Source organism: Chlorocebus sabaeus, chromosome 24, assembly GCF_047675955.1.
Source record: "Chlorocebus sabaeus isolate Y175 chromosome 24, mChlSab1.0.hap1, whole genome shotgun sequence".
Taxonomy (NCBI): Eukaryota; Metazoa; Chordata; class Mammalia; order Primates; family Cercopithecidae; genus Chlorocebus; species Chlorocebus sabaeus.
The window spans coordinates 7,195,516-7,215,163 of NC_132927.1; the positions used below are offsets into that span (position 1 = coordinate 7,195,516).

The 19,648-nt window shown below is 40.3% G+C and overlaps 1 protein-coding gene and 1 pseudogene across 5 annotated transcripts in view; one reads left to right on the forward strand and one right to left on the reverse strand.

The window, feature by feature from the left end:
• Positions 1–19,648, reverse strand: part of STRN3 (striatin 3) — a 136,089-nt gene that overhangs the window by 61,634 nt on the left and 54,807 nt on the right. For all 5 annotated transcript variants that reach the window (XM_073010881.1, XM_073010882.1, XM_073010883.1 and 2 more), the window contains exons 2-3: positions 2,247–2,350; positions 1,731–1,804 (exon numbers count right to left, since the gene is read on the reverse strand). In XM_073010881.1, the coding sequence (XP_072866982.1) occupies positions 1,731–1,804; positions 2,247–2,350 (178 nt within the window). The remainder of the gene's footprint in view (positions 1–1,730; positions 1,805–2,246; positions 2,351–19,648) is intronic.
• On the forward strand, positions 8,161–11,239 carry LOC140710045 (HIG1 domain family member 1A, mitochondrial pseudogene; annotated as a pseudogene).

Here is a 19,648-nt window from a genome sequence, read left to right on the forward strand (position 1 = left end):
GCTAGGATTACAGGAGTGAGCCACTGCACCTGGCCTAGGATATGTATGTTATATCCTCTTTAGTAATAGTCACAGTGTCAAGTCATTTTCAGAGCAGCATTATCCATTTATAATCCTAACACCAATGTCTACGAATTCTGGTTACTCCACATCCTCAACACTTAATATTGACTCTTTTGCATTTTAGCCATTCTGGTCAGTGTCTAATTATATTCCATCGTGGTTTTAAGTTGTATTTTCTTAATAACTAATAAAAATCAAGCAACATTTCATATTTTTATTGGCCATTTATATATCCTCTTCTATGGTGTGTCTTTTTAAGTCTTTTGCCCATTATTCTATCTGACCATTTGTTTTCTAAATGTAGAAGAAAGGGAACTCTTTTGTATTTGAATATAACCTGTTTATAAGGTTAGGTTTAGGCTATATCTATTTATTTTACTGAGACAGGGGTATAAATACTCACATATCTTCTACTTTGATCAAATCAATATTTTGTACATTTTCTTTCCCATATTGGGTATATAAAAGGCGACACTGTTTCATTTAATATTATCTCCATATATACTCTGACGTAAATAATGCTATAATATTTTGTTCACACGATGTATTTTTGCCCATCCCTTTGTTTGGTTTTCCACTGAACACCCTGACAAATTTTTCTACATAACTGAAAACATTTTACTTCACTGTTATTGTGTGTCTTGTAAAGAAAATACTTGGATATTATTTTATTCCTCAACTTGAGGAACTTTTAATATTTAGGTTAATACAGATAAAAACAGATTTGTTTTGCCACAATTTCAGTTGCAAGCAAAAAAGATTTATCTTGCTTTATACAAACTGTTACACTGGGACCACCTAGCCAATTCTGATTCTGCTTAGCCTCTACTGCAGGTACAACGTGGCTTTAACTAGCCTCCCTTCTTTACGCAGACCAAGCCCTACAGTTCTAGAAGTGCCTGCTTATTTCCTGAATATTCTAGCTATACTGGAAATAAAATGAGTCAAAAAAAAAAAAAAAAAAAAAAAAAAACAGCTCTGAATTAACCGGGTATTTTTCTGGTGAAGTCACTTTACTCCCTTTAACTGCAAAGAGACAACTATAATAATCACAGCTCGGAACAAACAGATCTTCCATGTTTCTGTTCCTGATTTTTGCTTTTTCCAAGGAGGAGATTCTAATATAGTTTCCTGGCATCAGAATAAGCCTTCATAACCACTGAAAAGCCGGGTCAAAGAAAACCTATGCCACTCCCATCTTGGTCTCTTAATTTTATATATATGATAACAAACAGAAGCTCTAATAAAGTTCTACTGCTAAGACTGAAAGTGTTAAAAGATTAAAAAATAAATCAACTGCAAATTGTATGTATGGTGTGTGTTTCTGCCAAGTTCTACGTACTTAATATTGAACTCGAAAACAATTAAGTAAATTTTAAAAATTTACTGTAATACCTAAACTTCCTTACCTTTCAGCTCAAATTACTACCATAAATGCAACCACACTTTTACATAGATTTCAACTCAAGGATAAGACAAGTCGCCTCAGGATTAAGATGTACATGAAACTATTTATTTTTATTCATTTAATATTTTTTCCCAAATTCCAGACAGTTTAGAATAGTCATTCTCTAATATTATCAAATCAAAAAGTGGGTAAAGGGAACATGTCTATATATAAAAAATGAATTAAAAAAAAAAAAAAGTAACAGAAGAATCAAGTTTACCTGACTCAAAGGTTGGCATTTTCAAGTCACCTTGGTTCAGTTCCGTGCCATATTTTAATTTGTGATATTTTGCCCTGAAAATTTAATCACAAATTAGTAATAATAACTTCTTCCTTTTGTCACTCTTGTTTTATATTATTCCAATAACAAAACAGAATATGAATGTTTGTTTCTTTAAATTTTGTTTGCAAAGAACGTTGAAGACTCTATTGCTGTAAAAGAAAAAAATGTAAGTTCCCCAAGTAACACATACCCAAAAGTTTAAAAAAAGATCAATTATCCTTTGTCTTTTTTTTAAGTTCCAAAATTTAGATTCTGTAACAACACACATTTCAATTGAAGTATCTTAATCTCTTTTGCCTTTCTTTCCCAAGTACGAATCAAATCAAGATAGCATCATGTATTTGGGCAAGGATTTGTACCTTTCAAAAAAAGCTGCCAAATACAGAGTACAATGGTATACATGAGTACACTATTGTTCTACTTTATTCATGTAACAAAATGACGCACACATACCTTTCTTGTTTTAATGCATACTCTAACATCTTTATTCTTCTTACTAAGTCCTTCTTCAGATTCTCTTGACCTTTTCTTTCTCCTTGTAGAAATGCAATCCGGGCCTAAAAACATAAAAGATGCATTTATTTACATTTTCTCTTAACCATACATAGGAAACTGAAAAATGGAAAACAATAAACGCAAACTTTTGCACTTGACTCATGATATCAAGATTTTAAATTCATAAAAACGGGCCAGGCAATGGCTCACACCTGTAATCTCAGCACTTTGGTAGGCCAAGGCAGTAGGATTTCTTGAGACAAGGAGTTTTAGACCAACCTATGAAACATAGCGAGACCTCATCTCTACAAAAAATTTTAAAAACTGGCCAGGTGTAGTGGTGTGTACCCACAGTCCTAGCTACTCGAAGCTGAGAAGACTCTGTCTCAAAAACCAAAAAAACTCATAAAATGGCCAAACTTTCTGTTAGATCTAACACATTCCTTTTAAAATAAAGATAACTATAAATTAGCTAGTTTATAATCCTTAAGATTCCTAATATTAATATTTCACCTTCACATAACCTTGAAAGAAAAATATACATAAAAATGGCACCTAATTCCTAACATACAATTCACAAAGAACTGAAAAACATGTTCACAAATAAATATGTCAGAAAGTGAGATATTATTTCAAAAATCAGATTACTTCAAAAGCTTTTCTTGAAATACTAGAAAATTTATAATCTGAGCTGGGCACGTGGCTCATGCCTGTAATCCCAGCACTTTGGGAGGCCGAGGTGTGCCTGAGGTTAGGAGTTCAAGACCAGGAGTTCAAGACCAGCCTGGTCAACACGGTGAAACCCCATCTCTACAAAAATACAAAAATTAGCTGTGCATGATGGCAGGTGCCTGTAATTCCAGCTATCTGGAAGGCTAAGGCAGGAGAATTGCTTGAACCTGGGAGGCGGAAGTTGCAGTGAGCCAAGATAGCGCCACTACATTCCGGACCGGGCAACAGAGCGAGACTCCATCTCAAAAGGAAAAAAAAAAAAAGAAAAATGAAAATTTGTAATCTTTGTACCACCCCACTCCAAATTCTGTTTTAATTCTTGAAATGGTAAATGCCATGGTAATACAAATACTTTAAGTAAGGCCACCATATATTCCATTACCTCACTGCTTTCTATTGTCACTTTTCCACTGTGAGAGAATTTTTTTCCTTAAGTGCCTTTTATCCTTATTTCCTGAAAAAGGCAATTCTCTGCCTTTTTCTAGCCCTTCCCTATATGTCAGCCTCCTTTAACCACCTCACACTAAAGAATAATGTTGAAAGAGACTGGCATCTGTCTGAAGACATTTGCCATTATCCACACATTCACAATAAAACTAATTTTCACAAGAGGTAGACTGTTCTTGCAGAGATGACACAGGTGCATTTGTTCAGTATGAGAAAGAAAGCTATTTAGTAAGCTAAACTGTGGTTAAAATTTTAGTTAGGATGTGTTGATTTCTACAAGACAAATATATTAGCCAAGGATACCAGCTAAACCAAAACAACTAATAAAAACACCTAATAAATAATTGCTGTCATCAAAAAAACTGTTACCCTAAAAAAAATTTGTGGCCGGGTGCGGTGGCTCAAGCCTGTAATCCCAGCACTTTGGGAGGCCGAGACGGGCGGATCACGAGGTCAGGAGATCGAGACCATCCTGGCTAACACGGTGAAACCCCGTCTCTACTAAAAACACAAAAAACTAGCCGGGCGTGGTGGTGGTCGCCTGTAGTCCCAGCTACTCGGGAGGCTGAGGCAGGAGAATGGCGTAAACCCGGGAGGCGGAGCTTGCAGTGAGCTGAGATCCGGCCACTGCACTCCAGACCGGGCGACAGAGCGAGACTCCGTCTCAAAAAAAAAAAAAAATTTGTATGAAATTATCTACAACTTCGTAACACCTGAAAAGCTATAAACAGTTGCAGAGTTCATGACCAGCCTTGGCAACACAGCAAGACCCTGTTTGTACCAAAAAATCAATAATTAGCCAGGCGTGGTAGCATGTTCCTGTAGTCTTAGCTACTTGGCAGGCTGAAGCAGGAGAATCACTTGAGCCCAGGAGTGAGGCTAGAGTGAGCTATGATCACATCACTGCCCTCTAGACTGGGCAACTAGCAAGACCCTCCCTCTACAAAATAAAAATTTTTTTTTAATTAAAAAAAATAAATAAATGAACAGCTGCATGACACTTATAACTACATATTTTCAAAATTTTAAAAAAGCACTAGGAGGAATAATAAAGGTTCAGAACCTAATAGTCTATGATCCTGAAGAAAAGAACAGCAGTTACTCTCTATCAAGTTATGGAGCAAAGGGAAAACACGTCAAATTCGTTATACACTTTCAAGAAAGATTCTGACTAGGGTTTTCTCCCTGTATTGGCTGCTTCTTCTTGTTGTTGTTGTTGTTTCTAAAAACCACTAAGCCCATACTATAGAACAATTATGTGACTCTCAATTTTCAGATCTAATAAGCGTTCTAAAATTACCATTACAAAAAGCTGAAGGAAATCTGTTTTATTATTCTGCTTCTGAAGTAAAAATTGGTGGGTTTCTGATTGAGAAAGGCATTGAAACTAAGTGAAAGTCATAACGTCCTCTAAGAGATTCTTTTTAAAAAAGACTACCCAGCAGTAGTATTTCCTAGCAGAATCTTATACTGTTGTGAGAATTGGTTTTCATTTCCTTCTTTTGCATTTTTGTATTACCAACTATCCACACTTAGGGAATCTAAGACAAGCACAAACCACACACCAAAAAGTAAAAATCCCAAAGCAGTACTGAACAGAGGGCTGAAATAATTTGCACGAATTTAGGACAAGGAAAAGGCTCAAGAATTAATTAAAACAAAACCTTTTTTAAAAATGTGGACTAGGGTGGACATGGTGATTCACACCTGTAATCCCAGCACTTTGGGAGTCCAAGGCAGGAGGATCAGTTAAGCCCAGGAGTTTGAGACCAGCCTGGCCAACACAGCAACACCTTGTCTTTACAAAAAATTTAAAAATTAACTGGCTGTGGCGGTGTGCGCCTGTAGTCCCAGCTACTTAAGGGGCTGAAGCAGGAGGATCATTTGCACCGAGGGGTCAAGGCTGCAGTGAGCCATGATTGCCAATGCACTCCAGCCTGGATGACAGAGCAAGACCCTGTCTAAAGAAAAAAAAAGGAAAAAACCCACAAAAAACCATCACCACCACCACCAACAACACATGGATTAACCAAAAATACATGGAGGAGGATCAAGTAAAGAGAGAAGCCATAATGACTGGAACTGATCTTATGACCTCTTATCATCAAGTATCTAGAGGGTAAACTGATTGAAAAGGTAAAGGTTATACCTAATAGTGATAATAACATAATAATGACCAATTAAATAATAAGTTAAGCACTTAGTATAGGATCATTAACAATGGACTTTTCAGCAACGTTATAGCATCATCTCTGCAAATAAACACTTTTAAAAGTAACCTCAAAAAACACATTCCCCATGGCAGCAAAAAATAAAAGTACCGAAAAAAGGCATGGTGGCACATGACAGCTACTTGGGAAGCTGAGCAGGGGGGAGGACTGCTTGAGCCCAGGACTTCGAGACCAGCCTGGGCAACATAGTGAGACTCCATCTCCAAAACTATAATATAAAAATAAAAGTAACTAGGAAAAAAACACCAAAGATGGGCAAGAGCTTTATACAGAAAATATAAAAATTTAACAAAGGCATTAAAGACAACCTAAACGGACTAGCTGACTACTGTAAAAATATCAACTTTCATCCAAATTGACTGACAGATTTAATTTCAAATTCTGAATTTGTATGTGTAGAACCTGACAAGCTGATACTAAAATTTACCAAAAAAAAAAAAAAAAAAATTCAAATTACCTAGAACAGCCAAGACAATTACAAAGAATGAGATGGGCCGAACAGAGGGGGCTCATGCCTATAATCCTAGCACTCTGGGAGGCTGAGGATGGCGGATTGTTTGAGACCAGGAGTTCAAGACCAGCCTGGGAAACACAGCAAAACTCTATCTCTACAAAATACAAAAATTAGACAGGCGTGGTGGGACGCACCTGTAGTCCCACCGATGTGGGAGGATCACTTGAGCCCAGGAGGTAGAGGTTGCAGTGAGCTATGAGCATGCCACTGCAGTCCAACCCAGGCAACAGAGTTTCAAGAGAAGAAAAAAGAATGGGGTCATAGAATTTGCTCTACTAAACAATAAGATATATTATAACACTGCAGAAATTAAGACACTGATGATTCAGGGATAGTAAAATGAAACAAAGAAACAGAACAGAAAGTCCAGAAACAAACTAAAGCATAGAAGATCACATGATTTATGAAAGATGGCAGTGCAGAACATTGAGAAAAAAATGGTTGCTTCAAAAATGGTGCTTAGTAACAGAGAATCCAAATGTGGGCTAAAAATGAAAATGAGGCCGGGCGTGGTGGCTCACGTCTGTAATCTCAGCACTTTGGGAGGCTGAGGTGGGCAGATCAAGAGGTCAGGAAATCGAGACCATCCTGGCTAACACGGTGAAACCCCGTCTCTACTAAAAATACAAAAAATTAGCCGGACATGGTGGCGGGGGCACCCGTAATCCCAGCTACTTGGGAGGCTGAGGTAGGAGAATGGCGTGAACCCGGGAGGCAGAGCTTGCAGTGAGCCAAGATGGCGCCACTGTACTCCAGCCTGGGCGACAGAGCGAGACTCCGTCTCAAAAAAAAAAGAAAAAGAAAAAGAAAAAAAGAAAAGGAACATCTGCCTGATATTTTCTGCCTCATACAGTTCCAGGAGGATTACAGATCTAAATATGAAGGCAGAACAGCACTGCTTTTAGGATATAACAAGTATCTTCACAACTTCAGGTTAAAGGGAGATTTCTTGAAAAAGACAAAAACACTAGCCATAAAGAAAAGGATTAAAAATTCATTACAATTAAAAAATTTTTATTCAAGATAAAAGAGGAATTGGCAACCTACCCCACGCTTGTTTTTGCATAGCCCTAAAACGAAAAATGTTTTTTAAAGTATCATAAAACAAGAAACAAAGAATAGGCAACACAAACCCTTTGTGGCCCACAAAACCTAATATACTTACTTTAAAAGTCTGTCAATCTCCCATACTAATATCAGACAAAATAGGCTTAAAATTTTAAAAGGGACAAGAGACAAAGAACTTTATATATAGTCATGTGCCACATGACATTTCAGTGAATGACACACTGCATATACAACAGGGGTCCCATTATGATTATAACGGAGCTGAAAAATTCCTATCACCTAGTGAAGTCGTAGAAGTCTAGAAGTCATAGCTATTCTAACATTGTAGTGGGACGCATTAGACGCATTACTCACATTTGTCCTGATGCTGTTATAAACAAATCTACTGTGTTGTCAGTGGTACAGAAGTATAATACATATAATTATGTACAGTGCTTAATACTTACAATGACGATAATGACTATTCTACAGTTGATTTACTATATGTTTTTGTTTTGAGACACCCAGACTGGGTTGTAGTGGGCAGTCAAAGGTCACTGTACCCTCTAAGTCCTAGGCTCAGGTGATCCTCCTGCTTCAGCTTAAGGCTCGGGCCACCAGCCAGAATAAAAAATTATTCTAAAAAAATAATTTTTTAGAAATTATTTTCGTAGAGAAGGGTGTTGCTTTGTTGCCCAGGCTGGCCTTGAACTCCTGGCCTCAAGTGGTCCTCTCACCTTAGCCTTCCAAGTTGCTGAGATTACAGGTGTGAGCCATCATGCCTGGTTCTATCGTTATTTTAGAGTATATTCCTACCTATAAAAAGAAAAGTTAACTGCAAAAGTGCCTCAGGCAGGTCCTTCAGGAAGTATTCCAGAAGAAGATATTGTTGTCACGGAAGATGACAGTTCCATGTGTGTTACTGCCTTTGAAGACCTTCCAGTGGGACAAGATGTGGAGGTAGAAGACAATGATACTAACCCAGGCCTTCCTAGGCCTCACATAGGCATAGATTAATATGTCTGCCTGTGTCTTCATTTCTAATAAAAAAAGTTTAAAACGTAAAAATAAATTAAAATTTTAAAAACTAGAAGAAAGCTAATAGAATAAGGATAAAAAAACATTTTTATATAGCTGTACAATGTGCTTGTTTTAAACTAAGTGTTATTACAAAAGAGCTAAAATGCTGAAAAAATTAAAATGTATGAAGTAAAATAATTATGGTAAGCTAATTTATCATTGAAGAAAAAAATTTCACATAAATTTAGTAAAGTCTAAGTGTACAATGTTTATAAAATCTACGGGAGAGACAATAATGCCACAGGCCTACAAATTCACTCACCACTCACTCACTGACTCAACCAGAGCAATTTCCAATCCTAAAAGCTCCATTCATGGTCAGTGCCCTATACAGTCATACCATTTTTTATCTTTCTTTTTTCTGAGACAGGGCCTCACTCTGTCATCCAGGCTACAGTGCAGTGGTACGATCACAGTTCACTGCAGCCTCAACCTCTCTAAGTTCAGGTGATCCTCCCATTTCAGCTTCCCGAGCAGCTGGAACCACAAGTATCTACTACATGACTGGCTAAGTTTTCTATTTTTTTGTAAAGATGGGGTTTCACCATGTCGCCCAGGCTGGGCTCAAACTCCTGGTCTCAAGCAATCCTCCCTCCTCAGCCTCCCAGAGTACTAGGATTACAGGTGTGAGCGACAGCACCTGGCCCCAATTTTTTACTATACCTTTTCTATGTTTAGATACACAAATACATACCACTGTGTTACAACTGCCTATAGTATTCAGTACGGTAACATGCTATACAGGTTTGTGGTCTCAGAACAATAAGCTATACCATATAGCCCAAATGCAGGTTACATTATCTAGTTTGTGTAAGCATATTCTGTGATGTTCATGAGATGAAATCATCTAACGACACATTTCTCAAAACGTATTCTTGTCATTAAGTGACACGACTATACTAATAATGACAAGAAGATATTACAGCTATAAACACACACACATCTAGTAACAGATCACCGAAACATATGAAGTGAAAACTGACAGAATAGAAGGGAGAATAGACAACAGTAGTTGGAGATTCAATACCCCACTCTAAATAATGGATAGAACCACCAGACAAACGGTAAGGAAGAAAACAGGATCTGAACAACACAACAAATCAGCTCTAACAAACATATGCAGAACACTTTACCCAACAAAAAAATACACATCTTAAGTGCACATGGGACAGTCTCCAGAACAGACCATGTAAGTTGAGTCACAAGTTAAGTCTCAATAACTTTTTTATTTTTTTGAAACAGGGTCTCATTCTGTCACTCAGGCTGGAGTGCAGTGGTGCAATCTCAACTCACTGCAACCTCCACCTCCTGGGTTCAAGTGATTCTCCTGCCTCAGTCTCCCGAGTAGCTGGGACTACAGGCGTGCGCCACTAAACCCAGCTAATTCTTGTATTTTTTGGTAGAGACAGGGTTTCACCATGCTGGCCAAGCTGGTCTTGAACTCCTGACCTCAAGTGATCTGCCCACCTTGGCCTCCTAAAGTGCTGGGATTACAGGTATTAGCCACCACGCTCAGCCAAGTCTCAATAACTTTAAAAAGACAGATATCAAAGTTTCTCTCTGACCACAAAAAGATCAAGTTAGAAATCAATAACAAAAGAAAACTGGAAATTCACAAGTTTGTGGAAATTAAACAACATACTCTTAACCAATGGATCAAAGAAGAAAAATCAGGTAACAGAAACAAATGAAAACAAACACAGGACATACCAAAACTTAGAGGATGCAATGTAAGCAGTGTTCAGGAGGAAATTTATAGATATAAATGCTTACATTAAAAAACAAGAAAAGAGCCAGGTGCGGTGGCTCATGCCTGTAATACCAACACTTTGAGAGGCCGAGGCAGGCAGATCACTTGAGGTCAGGAGTTCGAGACCAACCTGGCCAACATGGCGAAACCCCATCTCTAGTAAAAATACAAAAATTAGGCAGGTGTGGTGGTGCGCATCTGTAGTCCCAGCTATTCGGGAGGGTGAAGCATGAGAATCACTTGAACCTGGGAGGCGGAGGTTGCAGTAAGCTGGCAATAAAGCGAGTCTCCGTCTAAAAAAGAAAAACAAAAAACTATACACAAGAAAAGACAGGGTATAGGAGCTGGGATTTGAAGCCAGTTGGATTACAAGGGTTTTGTTGCTCTTGGGAGATTCTTCTAGCAATTTCCATACCAACCAACACAGATGTTTCTCTTTCTTCATATGATGATCAGGGATCCAAATGCATCCAAAAAGCTAAAGAGGCACCATTTGTCCCCCATTGGAACAGCAGGTTTTGCAGCAATTGTTGCAGTGGATATACAAATTGAAGAGCAGGAGAAATATTAAAATGTCCCTTCACCTGATCCACATGCATGTGGCAGCCCAAGGTTTTGTGATGGGAACAATGATGGTTGGTGTGAGCTATTCCATGCATTGAGAATTCTGGGCAAAACCTAAGCCTTAGAAGAAGAGATGCAGGCTGGGCACAGTGGCTCACACCTGTAATCCCAGCACTTTGGGAGTGTGAGGGGGGCGGATCACCTGAGGTCAGGAGTTTGAGACCAGCCTGGCTAATAGGGTGAAACCCCGTCTCTACTAAAAAATACAAAAATTAGTCAGTTGTGGGGGTGCGCACCTGTAATCCCAAGAACTCCAGAGGCTGAGGCAGGAGAATCACTTGAACTCGGAGGTGAAGGTTGCAGTGAGCCAAGATTGCACCACTGCACTCCAGCCAGCGCACAACAGGGAAAGGCCCCATCTCAAAAAAAACAAAAAAAAAAAAAACAAAAAAACAAAAAACAAAGAGAGTCTTGGTCTTGGTGCTGTCTTGGTCTTCGTCTTATTGGAGGAGCTTGCTCTAGTCAGACATGTCATTATTGAGGTTAAGTGTTCACACAGAAAACACATTATTTGATGGAATTCAGATGACAACACACTATTTTAAGTATTGACTTCCTTTCCTGCAGGCTTGATTTGCTTGGTGACCAAATTACTAGTCACTAGTTCACTAGTGAACTAGGTCATTCAGAGGAAGCAAGTTAACAGAAAAGAAATATGTCACCTAATGCACTTGACTATGTAAAAATATCCACCTTCTTAAACTGTTACAATGAAATTAGTTCTAAAGAAGACAGTAGGCCAATCCAGAAGTACTCCCAGTTTGCTGCAGAATCCCACATGCTTTGGATGTTATATAGGAGTCCTATTTACCCCAGTTAATATACTTTCTTCTGCCTGCCTAGTAGACTGGTTGGCTCCTTAAGTGCATGGGGGTGCAGTGGTTTATGTCTGTAATCTCAGCACTTTAGGAGACTAAGGCAGAAGGGTCACTTGAGGCCAGGAGTTCAAGACCAGCCTGGGCAACAGAGCAAGACCCATCTCTGAAAAAAAAACAAAAAGAGGCCAGGAGCGGTGGCTCACACCTGTAATCCCAGCACTCTGGGAGGCTGAGGCAGGTGGATCACCTGAGGTCAGGAGTTCGAGACCAGCCTGGTCAACATCGTGAAACCCCATCTCTACTAAAAAATTAACCAGGCATAGTGGTGGCAGGCACCTGTAATCCCAACTACTCAGGAAGCTGAGGAACGAGAATCACTTATACCAGCCTGGGTGACAAGAGTGAAACTCCATCTCAAAAAAAAAACCAACAAACAAAAAAGTGCATGGGGCCAGACATCTGTAAACCTAGTGCTTTGGGATGCTGTGTGTTAGATATGAGTTCTAAATTTATTTTCGAAGAATATGTCAGTATGTTCACTTCTTTCTTTGCCTTCTACTTTTAAACTTAACTTCCTCATAAAGCATCTTTTTCGATTACCTACTCCACCCTGACTCACCTGCTCCACTCTACATTCCAGTCACCTGCTCCTCCCTAACTCATTCCCATTACCTGCTACCTGCTCTGCCCTGACCCCCGCCAAAGCACTCGCCCCGTCATTCTTTTTAAGTTAGACAATCGGAATTAGTTTAGCCTGTGCAGTCTAACCCTAACCAACAGGGGAACAACACAGCAGCAAGGGGTCACATGCATCAGAGATAAGAACCCCTTCCTCTCCCTTGTCCAAGTGTGTGCTCATCATTCTTCCATCTGTAATGGCACACCCTTCTATATAGAAGTAACTTGCCTTGCTGAGAATTCAAAAGGAAATTTTATATTTGAGTGCTGCTTCTTTTTGCAGCACCAAAACTTTATATATAACAATTTGGGGGCTCATCTAGGATTACATTCCCCTCTGGGGACAGTCTCTGGTTCTCTCTCATGAGGAGGTGCACCCTGCCCTATTGTGGCAGCCTCAGGGGTGAGATATCAAGACCCACCCAGTGTGAGGAATAACCCAAGCTCTCAGCAATGCCAGGGGTGGGGTGGGGCGGGGCGGGACTGGCCAGCAACCTAGCTTAAAGGATCCTCACATACTGCGGCTACAACTCTGTGCACAGGCCAAGGAAGGAGAAGGTAGGAGCTGGTAAAGTACTTCCTTTGTGGTCAAATTCTGGAGGGCTAAATGTGTGTGTGTGTGAATGATCAACAACAACCCTGCTTGCGGTGTTGTTTGTGTGGATGGTGACAAGTCCTACTGCTGAACGAAGTGAGTGGGTCCTCTCCACGGTTCTGTAGCTACCTTATATGGTTCTGTAGCTACCTTATATGGCTTAGAGCAGATCCTGCCATGGGATTTATACCAGCACGCCAACACTAAGAAGTGCCTAATTCTCCCTTAGGGGAGCAGCCAGAGAGGACAGCATGAGTGGGAAGTGTGCAAAGGACCTTCAGAGGGGGAAAGGGGGGAAACAGGTCAACCTCCCAGGACAAGCAAGACAAGACACTCCCTGGTTTGAGGGATTGAGCCTTCCGGGACATGCAAGGCGAGACATCCCTGGTGTTAAGGGGTTGAACTTTCCACTAATTTCAAGGGTTGAATCTGACATAACCCCCCGACTTTTCCTTTCTTCTTGGGGGAAGACAGAGTAGCTCTACTCCTGCAGGTCCCTACCCTAGAGGCAGAGAGAGAGACAGAGAGGGGAAAGACAGGGAGAGAGGTTAGGGGAAGAGAGGCAGAGAGACAAAGATGGAGTCAGAGAGAAAGACAAAGTCAAAGAGAGAAAGAGAAAAATAGAAGCAGTAAAGAAAAAACATTCCTTTAAGAGCCAGGGTAAATTTAAAACCTATAGTTAATAATTGAAGGTCTTCTCCATGACCCTATAACAAACTCCAATACCACCTCACTGTCAGTGTAAACAAGGGCGTAGCCGGAAAGCACTGAGGCCACTGACAACCCACAGCCTTACTATCAAAAATCCTTAACCTGGTAACCCGCAGATGGCCCAGATGCATTCAATCTGTAGCGGCAACTGCTTTGCTAACAGAAGAAGGTAGAAAAAGAACTTTTAGAGGAAACCTCACTGTGAGCACACCTCACCAGTTCAGAACTATCCTAAGTCAAAAAGCAAAAAGGTAGTTTACTAACTCAAAAATCTTAAAGCATAGGGCTATTCTGTTAGAAAAAGATGATTTATCATTAACCACTGAAAATTCCCTTAACCCAGCAGGTTTCCTAACAGGGGATTTAAATCTTTATCATACAAAGGTCCAACCAGACCTAGGAGGAAGCCCCTTCAGGAGAGGAAGACAGATGGTTCCTCCTGGGTGACTGGGGAGTGGGGAACAACAACAACAACAACGGTACTTAGTAATTGACAGGGAAACTCTTGTAGAAGCAGAGTTAGGAAAACTGCCTAATAATTGGTCTGCTCAAACGTGTGAACTGTTTGCACTCAGCCAAGCCTTAAAGTACTTACAAAACCAGGAAGGAACCATCAATTTACTTAGAACCATCAATTCTAAGTAAATTTGGACTAAACGGGGTCTTATTAATAGCACAGAATAACTGAAATCCCAAACTTAGAAGGTTTTCAACAAAAGTCAAGTTTGCTAAAAGTTAACTGTGTAACATGTATTATCCTAACTTCTAATCTTATGGCCTTAGTCTAGTCTACAGACATGAACAAACTTCACTTCAGAAAAGAATGATTATCATCTTCAAAAATAAAAAAGTGGGGGGAGGAGAGAATTTATGTAAAAAGAATGTTATATTGTAAATTCCTGTCCTGTCCTAAAATAAATTAACTGGTTGTTTTAAAAAAAAAAAAAAAAAAAAAAGCCGGGCGTGGCGGCTCACACCTGTAATCCCAGCACGTTGGGAGACCAAGGTGGGCAGATCACGAGGTCAGAAGATTGAGACTGTCCTGGCTAACACAGTGAAACCCCGTCTCTACTAAAAATACAAAAATTAGCCGGGCATGGTGGCGGGTGCCTGTAGCCCCAGTTACTCCAGAGGCTGAGGAAAGAGAATGGCGTGAACCCAGGAGGCGGAGCTTGCAGTGAGCCGAGATGGTGCCACTGTACTCCAGCCTGGGCAACAGAGGGAGACTATGTCTTCAAAAAAAAAAGAAAAAAAAAAAAAAAAAGGATGTTTGTGACAAGTCAGAAAGGTGAGGCATGGAGGCATGTCGAAGAATTATCTGTGAAAGTCATGGGGGGGAAAAAAGGTTACAAAAGGAAATTTATGCAAGAAATTATAATTTAAAAGTAATTAAGCCTCCTAAATGTAAAATGATTGAAGAAACAGTTTATGTGCAAAGTGTGTAAGGAAAGTAAAATATACTTTTGGTAAAAAGATTATAAGGAAGCATGAGAATATAAATTTTTACCTACATTAAAAGGTTAAAAAAATATATATTTTGTTTCAAAGGTTTAAGCAAATTTTAAAACGTTAATTGTAAAGGAAATTCTGTGTGTAAACATATTAGCTAAAGAGGTATCATCCAGTTTTTCTGTGAACTGGATATTAAAATAAAAGCATAACTTTGGGAGGCCAAGACGGGCGGATCATGAGGTCAGGAGATCGAGACCATCCTGGCTAACATGGTGAAACCCCATCTCTACTAAAATATACAAAAAACTAGCCAGGCGTGGTGGCGGGCGCCTGTAGTCCCAGCTACTCGGGAGGCTGAGGCAGGAGAATGGCATAAACCCGGGAGGCGGAGCTTGCAATGAGCTGAGATCCGGCCACTGCACCCAGCCTGGGCCGAGACTCCATCTCAAAAAAATAAATAAATAAAAAATAAAAGCATAACAGGTTTTTCTTAAAGCACTAACCTGCTCTTTAACAAAAATTATAAAAAAGGTTAAAAAGAGTCTATAAGATGGGCGCAGTGGCTCATGCCTGTAATCCCAGCACTTTGGGAGGCTGAGGCAGGCGAATCATGAGGTCAGGAGATCGAGACCATCCTGGCTAACTCGGTGAAACCCCGTCTCTACTGAAAATACAAAAAAAGCCGGGTGTGGTGGCAGGCGCTGTAGTCCCAGCTACTCGGGAGGCTGAGGCAGGAGAATGGCGTGAACCTGGGAGCCGGAGCTTGCAGTGAGCCGAGATTGTGCCACTGCACTCCAGCCTGGGCCACAGAGCGAGACTCTGTCTCCAAATAAAAAAAGAGTCTATAAAAATCTTACGGTCAGACATTAAAAATTGGATAAATATGTCTACAAGGTTTTATTAAAATTAACATTAATAACACACTAATATAAAGGTGAAATTTAGCTTATCTGGTATAAAAATCATACAGGAAGCATTGTTAAATATAAAATGGTTGTTTGGCTTTCTTTGGTCTAAAAACTAATAAAAATAGGTGCTAAAGGAAATTTCTCAGAAGGCACCAAAGACTATAAAGTCCACTGTTGATGTCCCCACATTTAAAGCAAAAGGTCAATTTCTTAGAAATTATATACTTGGTTTATCTTCCACTTTCCTTTCCCTCAAAACTAAAAGTCTTTTAGCACAGGTACCACCCCTAGAATTTCCAGTAAACCAGCGCCAGCCTGAAGATCACCTTCTCATGAAAGGGTGGAAAGAAGGAAAACTCGAGCCAGCCTGGGAAGGACCCTACCTTGTGCTGCTAACCACCAAGACTGCTGTTCGTATAGCAAAAAAAGGGATGGACTCATCACACCCAGGTCAAGGCACCACTCCTTTCAAAGCTGTGGACTACAGTCCCAGGGGAAAACCCTACCAAACTAAAGCTAAGAAAAATTTAACTTTTTCATCTATTCTATTACTCTTTCTTCTTTTCTCGCTCTATTGCTGACCTTCTAGTTATTAACATAACCAAGTCAATTTCGCCTCAAACTACTGCATTTAATGCTTGCCTTGTTATACACTGTGGGGACCTGCCAAGTCAAAGACAGCTCTCTACTTCAGAAAAGTACCTCTGTCCATCCTGACTCTCCTCAGAATGGGCATTAGTAAATTGGGACCTTTTAATCCAGGGAGATTTCAATAAAGACCCGAGTGTCAACCAGGAGCCTTGCCCCTGATGTAGAGCTTTTATGCCATAGCTAGTCCAACGTTCTATGGACCACTAAAGAGCAAAGATAGACTGCCCTAACCAGTTTTTGTAACTTCCTAAAACCACACATTCATTTTACTACAGGGACAGCCCCCCAACTGTCAGCTAAACCAGTGTAACCCTATACAGGCTATTATTTCAAGCCCCCAAAGTTCTCCCCCTTTTCTAATCCTGTTCCCTTCTTTATACCACCTTTATGGTATAGGGGCTGAGGTTTCAAGGACAGACCCTATTGGATTCTTTAAAATGCGTTTCTTGGATACCCTGCCACCTGTACCCGCCTCTAAGCCTTTTTCCAAAACCGCTCACAGAACCATTGTTCCTCCTCCATCTTACGACAAGGCCAAGACAGCGAAGGTAAAAGTTAAAGACTTAAAACAAACTTTGGCAATTCAGACAAGATACCAAGATATACATACCTGGTTGGAATGGATCAAATATTCCAACCGCACATTAAACAAAAGCAATTGTTACATTTGTGCGCACAGCAGGCCAGAGGCCCAGACTGTCCCCTTTCCAGTAAGGTGGTCCTCCGGTCAACCAGGCATGGGCTGCATGGTAGCTCTTTTCCAGGATTCTACAGCCTGGAGTAATAAGTCTTGCCAAGCTCTCTCTCTCTGGTATATCCCGAAATCTGGCACCCCGCGGGTCAGCCCCCGAGGGCCATCCAGTCTCCATCTCCCAACACTAAGTTCACTTTGTGTCTCTCACAACAGGGAGGAAATTCAGCGTTCCTTGGAGACCTGAAGGGATGCAGTGAGCTTAAGAATTTTCAAGAGCTTATCAATCAGTCAGCCCTTGTTCATCCCCAAGCGGATGTGTGGTGGTATTGTGGTGGACCTTTACTGGACACTCTGCCAAATAACTGGAATGGCACTTGTGCTTTAGTCCAATTGGCTATCCCTTTCACCCTGCCATTTCATCAACCAGAGAAAGAAAAAATAAGACATTGTAAAGCGAGAAGCCCCTTACAGCTCTTTCAATGCTTACGTCTATTTAGATACAATTAAAGTCCCATGGGGAATACCAGATCAATTTAAAGCCCAAAATCAAATAGCTGTAAGATTTGATTCAATATTTTGGTGGGTGACAAAAATGTAGACTGGATAAACTACATCTATTACAACCAACAGCGATTTATTAACTACACTAGAGATGCTGTTAAAGGAATACCTGAACAATTAGGGGCTACTAGCTAGATGGCTTAGGAAAATAGGATAGCCTTAGACATGATAGTAGAAGAAAGAGGAGGAGTTTGCATCATGATTAAAACTCCATGTTTTACCTTCATCCCAAACAGCACCGCCCCTAATAAAAGTATAACAAAAGCATTCCAAAGTCTGACTGCTCTATCCAATGAGTTAGACAGCAACTCAGGGGTAAATGACCCCTTTACAGGATGGCTAAAAAAAGTAGTTCGGTAAATGGAAAGGAATAATAGCCTCAATTCTTTCCTTGCAGCTACAATAGGTGTACTTATTCTTGTCAGGTGCTGTGTCATACCATGCATCCGTAAGCTGATGCAGAGGCTCATAAAAACGGCACTTACTAAAACCTCCCTTAACTATCCTCCACCTTATCCAGAAAAGCTGCTTCTTTTAGAAAGTCAAGCAAAACAACTAAGCAAAGACATTTAAAAAAAAAAAAAAAAGTTTGAAAAGAAAGCTGTAAGGAAACACAAGGGGAGGGATTGACAGATATGAGTTCTAAATTTCTTTTCAAAGAATGTGTCAGTATGTTCAATTCTTTGCCTTCTACTTTTAAACTTCCTTGTAAAGCAATCTTTTTCGATTAACTAAGTCCACCCTGACTCATTCCAATTACCTACTCCACCCTGACTCACCTACTTCACTCTACACTCCAATCACTTGCTCCACTCTAACTCATTCCAATTACCTGCTACCTGCTCTGCCCTGACCCCCGCCAAAGCACTCACCCCGTCATTCTCTTTAAATTAGCCAACCGGAATTAGTTTAGCCTGTGCAGTCTAACCCTAGCCAACAGGGGAATGACACAGCAGCAAGGGGCCACATGCGTCAGGGATAACAACCCCTTCCTCTCCCTTGTCCAAGTGTGTGCTCACCATTGTTCCATCTGTAAGGGCACACCTTCTATATAGAAGTAACTTGCCTTGCTGAGAAAAAGAAAATTTTATATTCGAGTGCTATTTCTTTTGTAGCACCAAAACTTTATATATAACACGGAGGCAGGAGGATCACTTGAGGCCAGGAGTTAGAGACCAGCCTAGGCAACATGGCAGGACCCCATCTCTACAAAAAAGTTAAAAAAAAAAAAAAATTAGCTGGGCATGATGGTGCACACCTGGAGTCCCAGCTACTTGGGAGGCTGAGTGGGGAGGACAGCTTGAGCCCAAGAGTTTGATGTTACAATGAGCTATGATTGTGCCACACTCCAGCTGGGCAAAAGAGCAAGACCCTATCTCTATTAACCTGTAATGGAGTGTAACTTTTAACGCCTCCCACAATGAAAAGTATGTCTAAATTGAACTTATAGCAAACAACAGAGCTACATAATATTTATTTCAGAATCACAATTGTAAAGATTAGGCCGGGCCCGCGCTCACGCCTGTAATCCTAACACTTTGGGAAGACAAGGTTAGTGGATCACCTGAGGTCAGGAATGCGAGATCAGCCTGGCCAACATGGTGAAACCCTATCTCTACAAAAAATACAAAAATCAGCTAGGTGTGGTGGCACGTGCCTGTAATCCCAGTCACTCAAGAGGGTGAGGCAGGAGAATCACTTGAACCCGGGAGGCGGAGGTTACAGTGAGCTGAGATTACACCACTGCACTCCAGTCTGGGTGACAAAGCGAGACTGTCTCAAAAAAATTTTTTTTAATTGTAAAGATTAGAATAAGTTAATTATGGATTCCAGTTTAGCTCTTTTGTAACTGCAGAACTGTATTTTG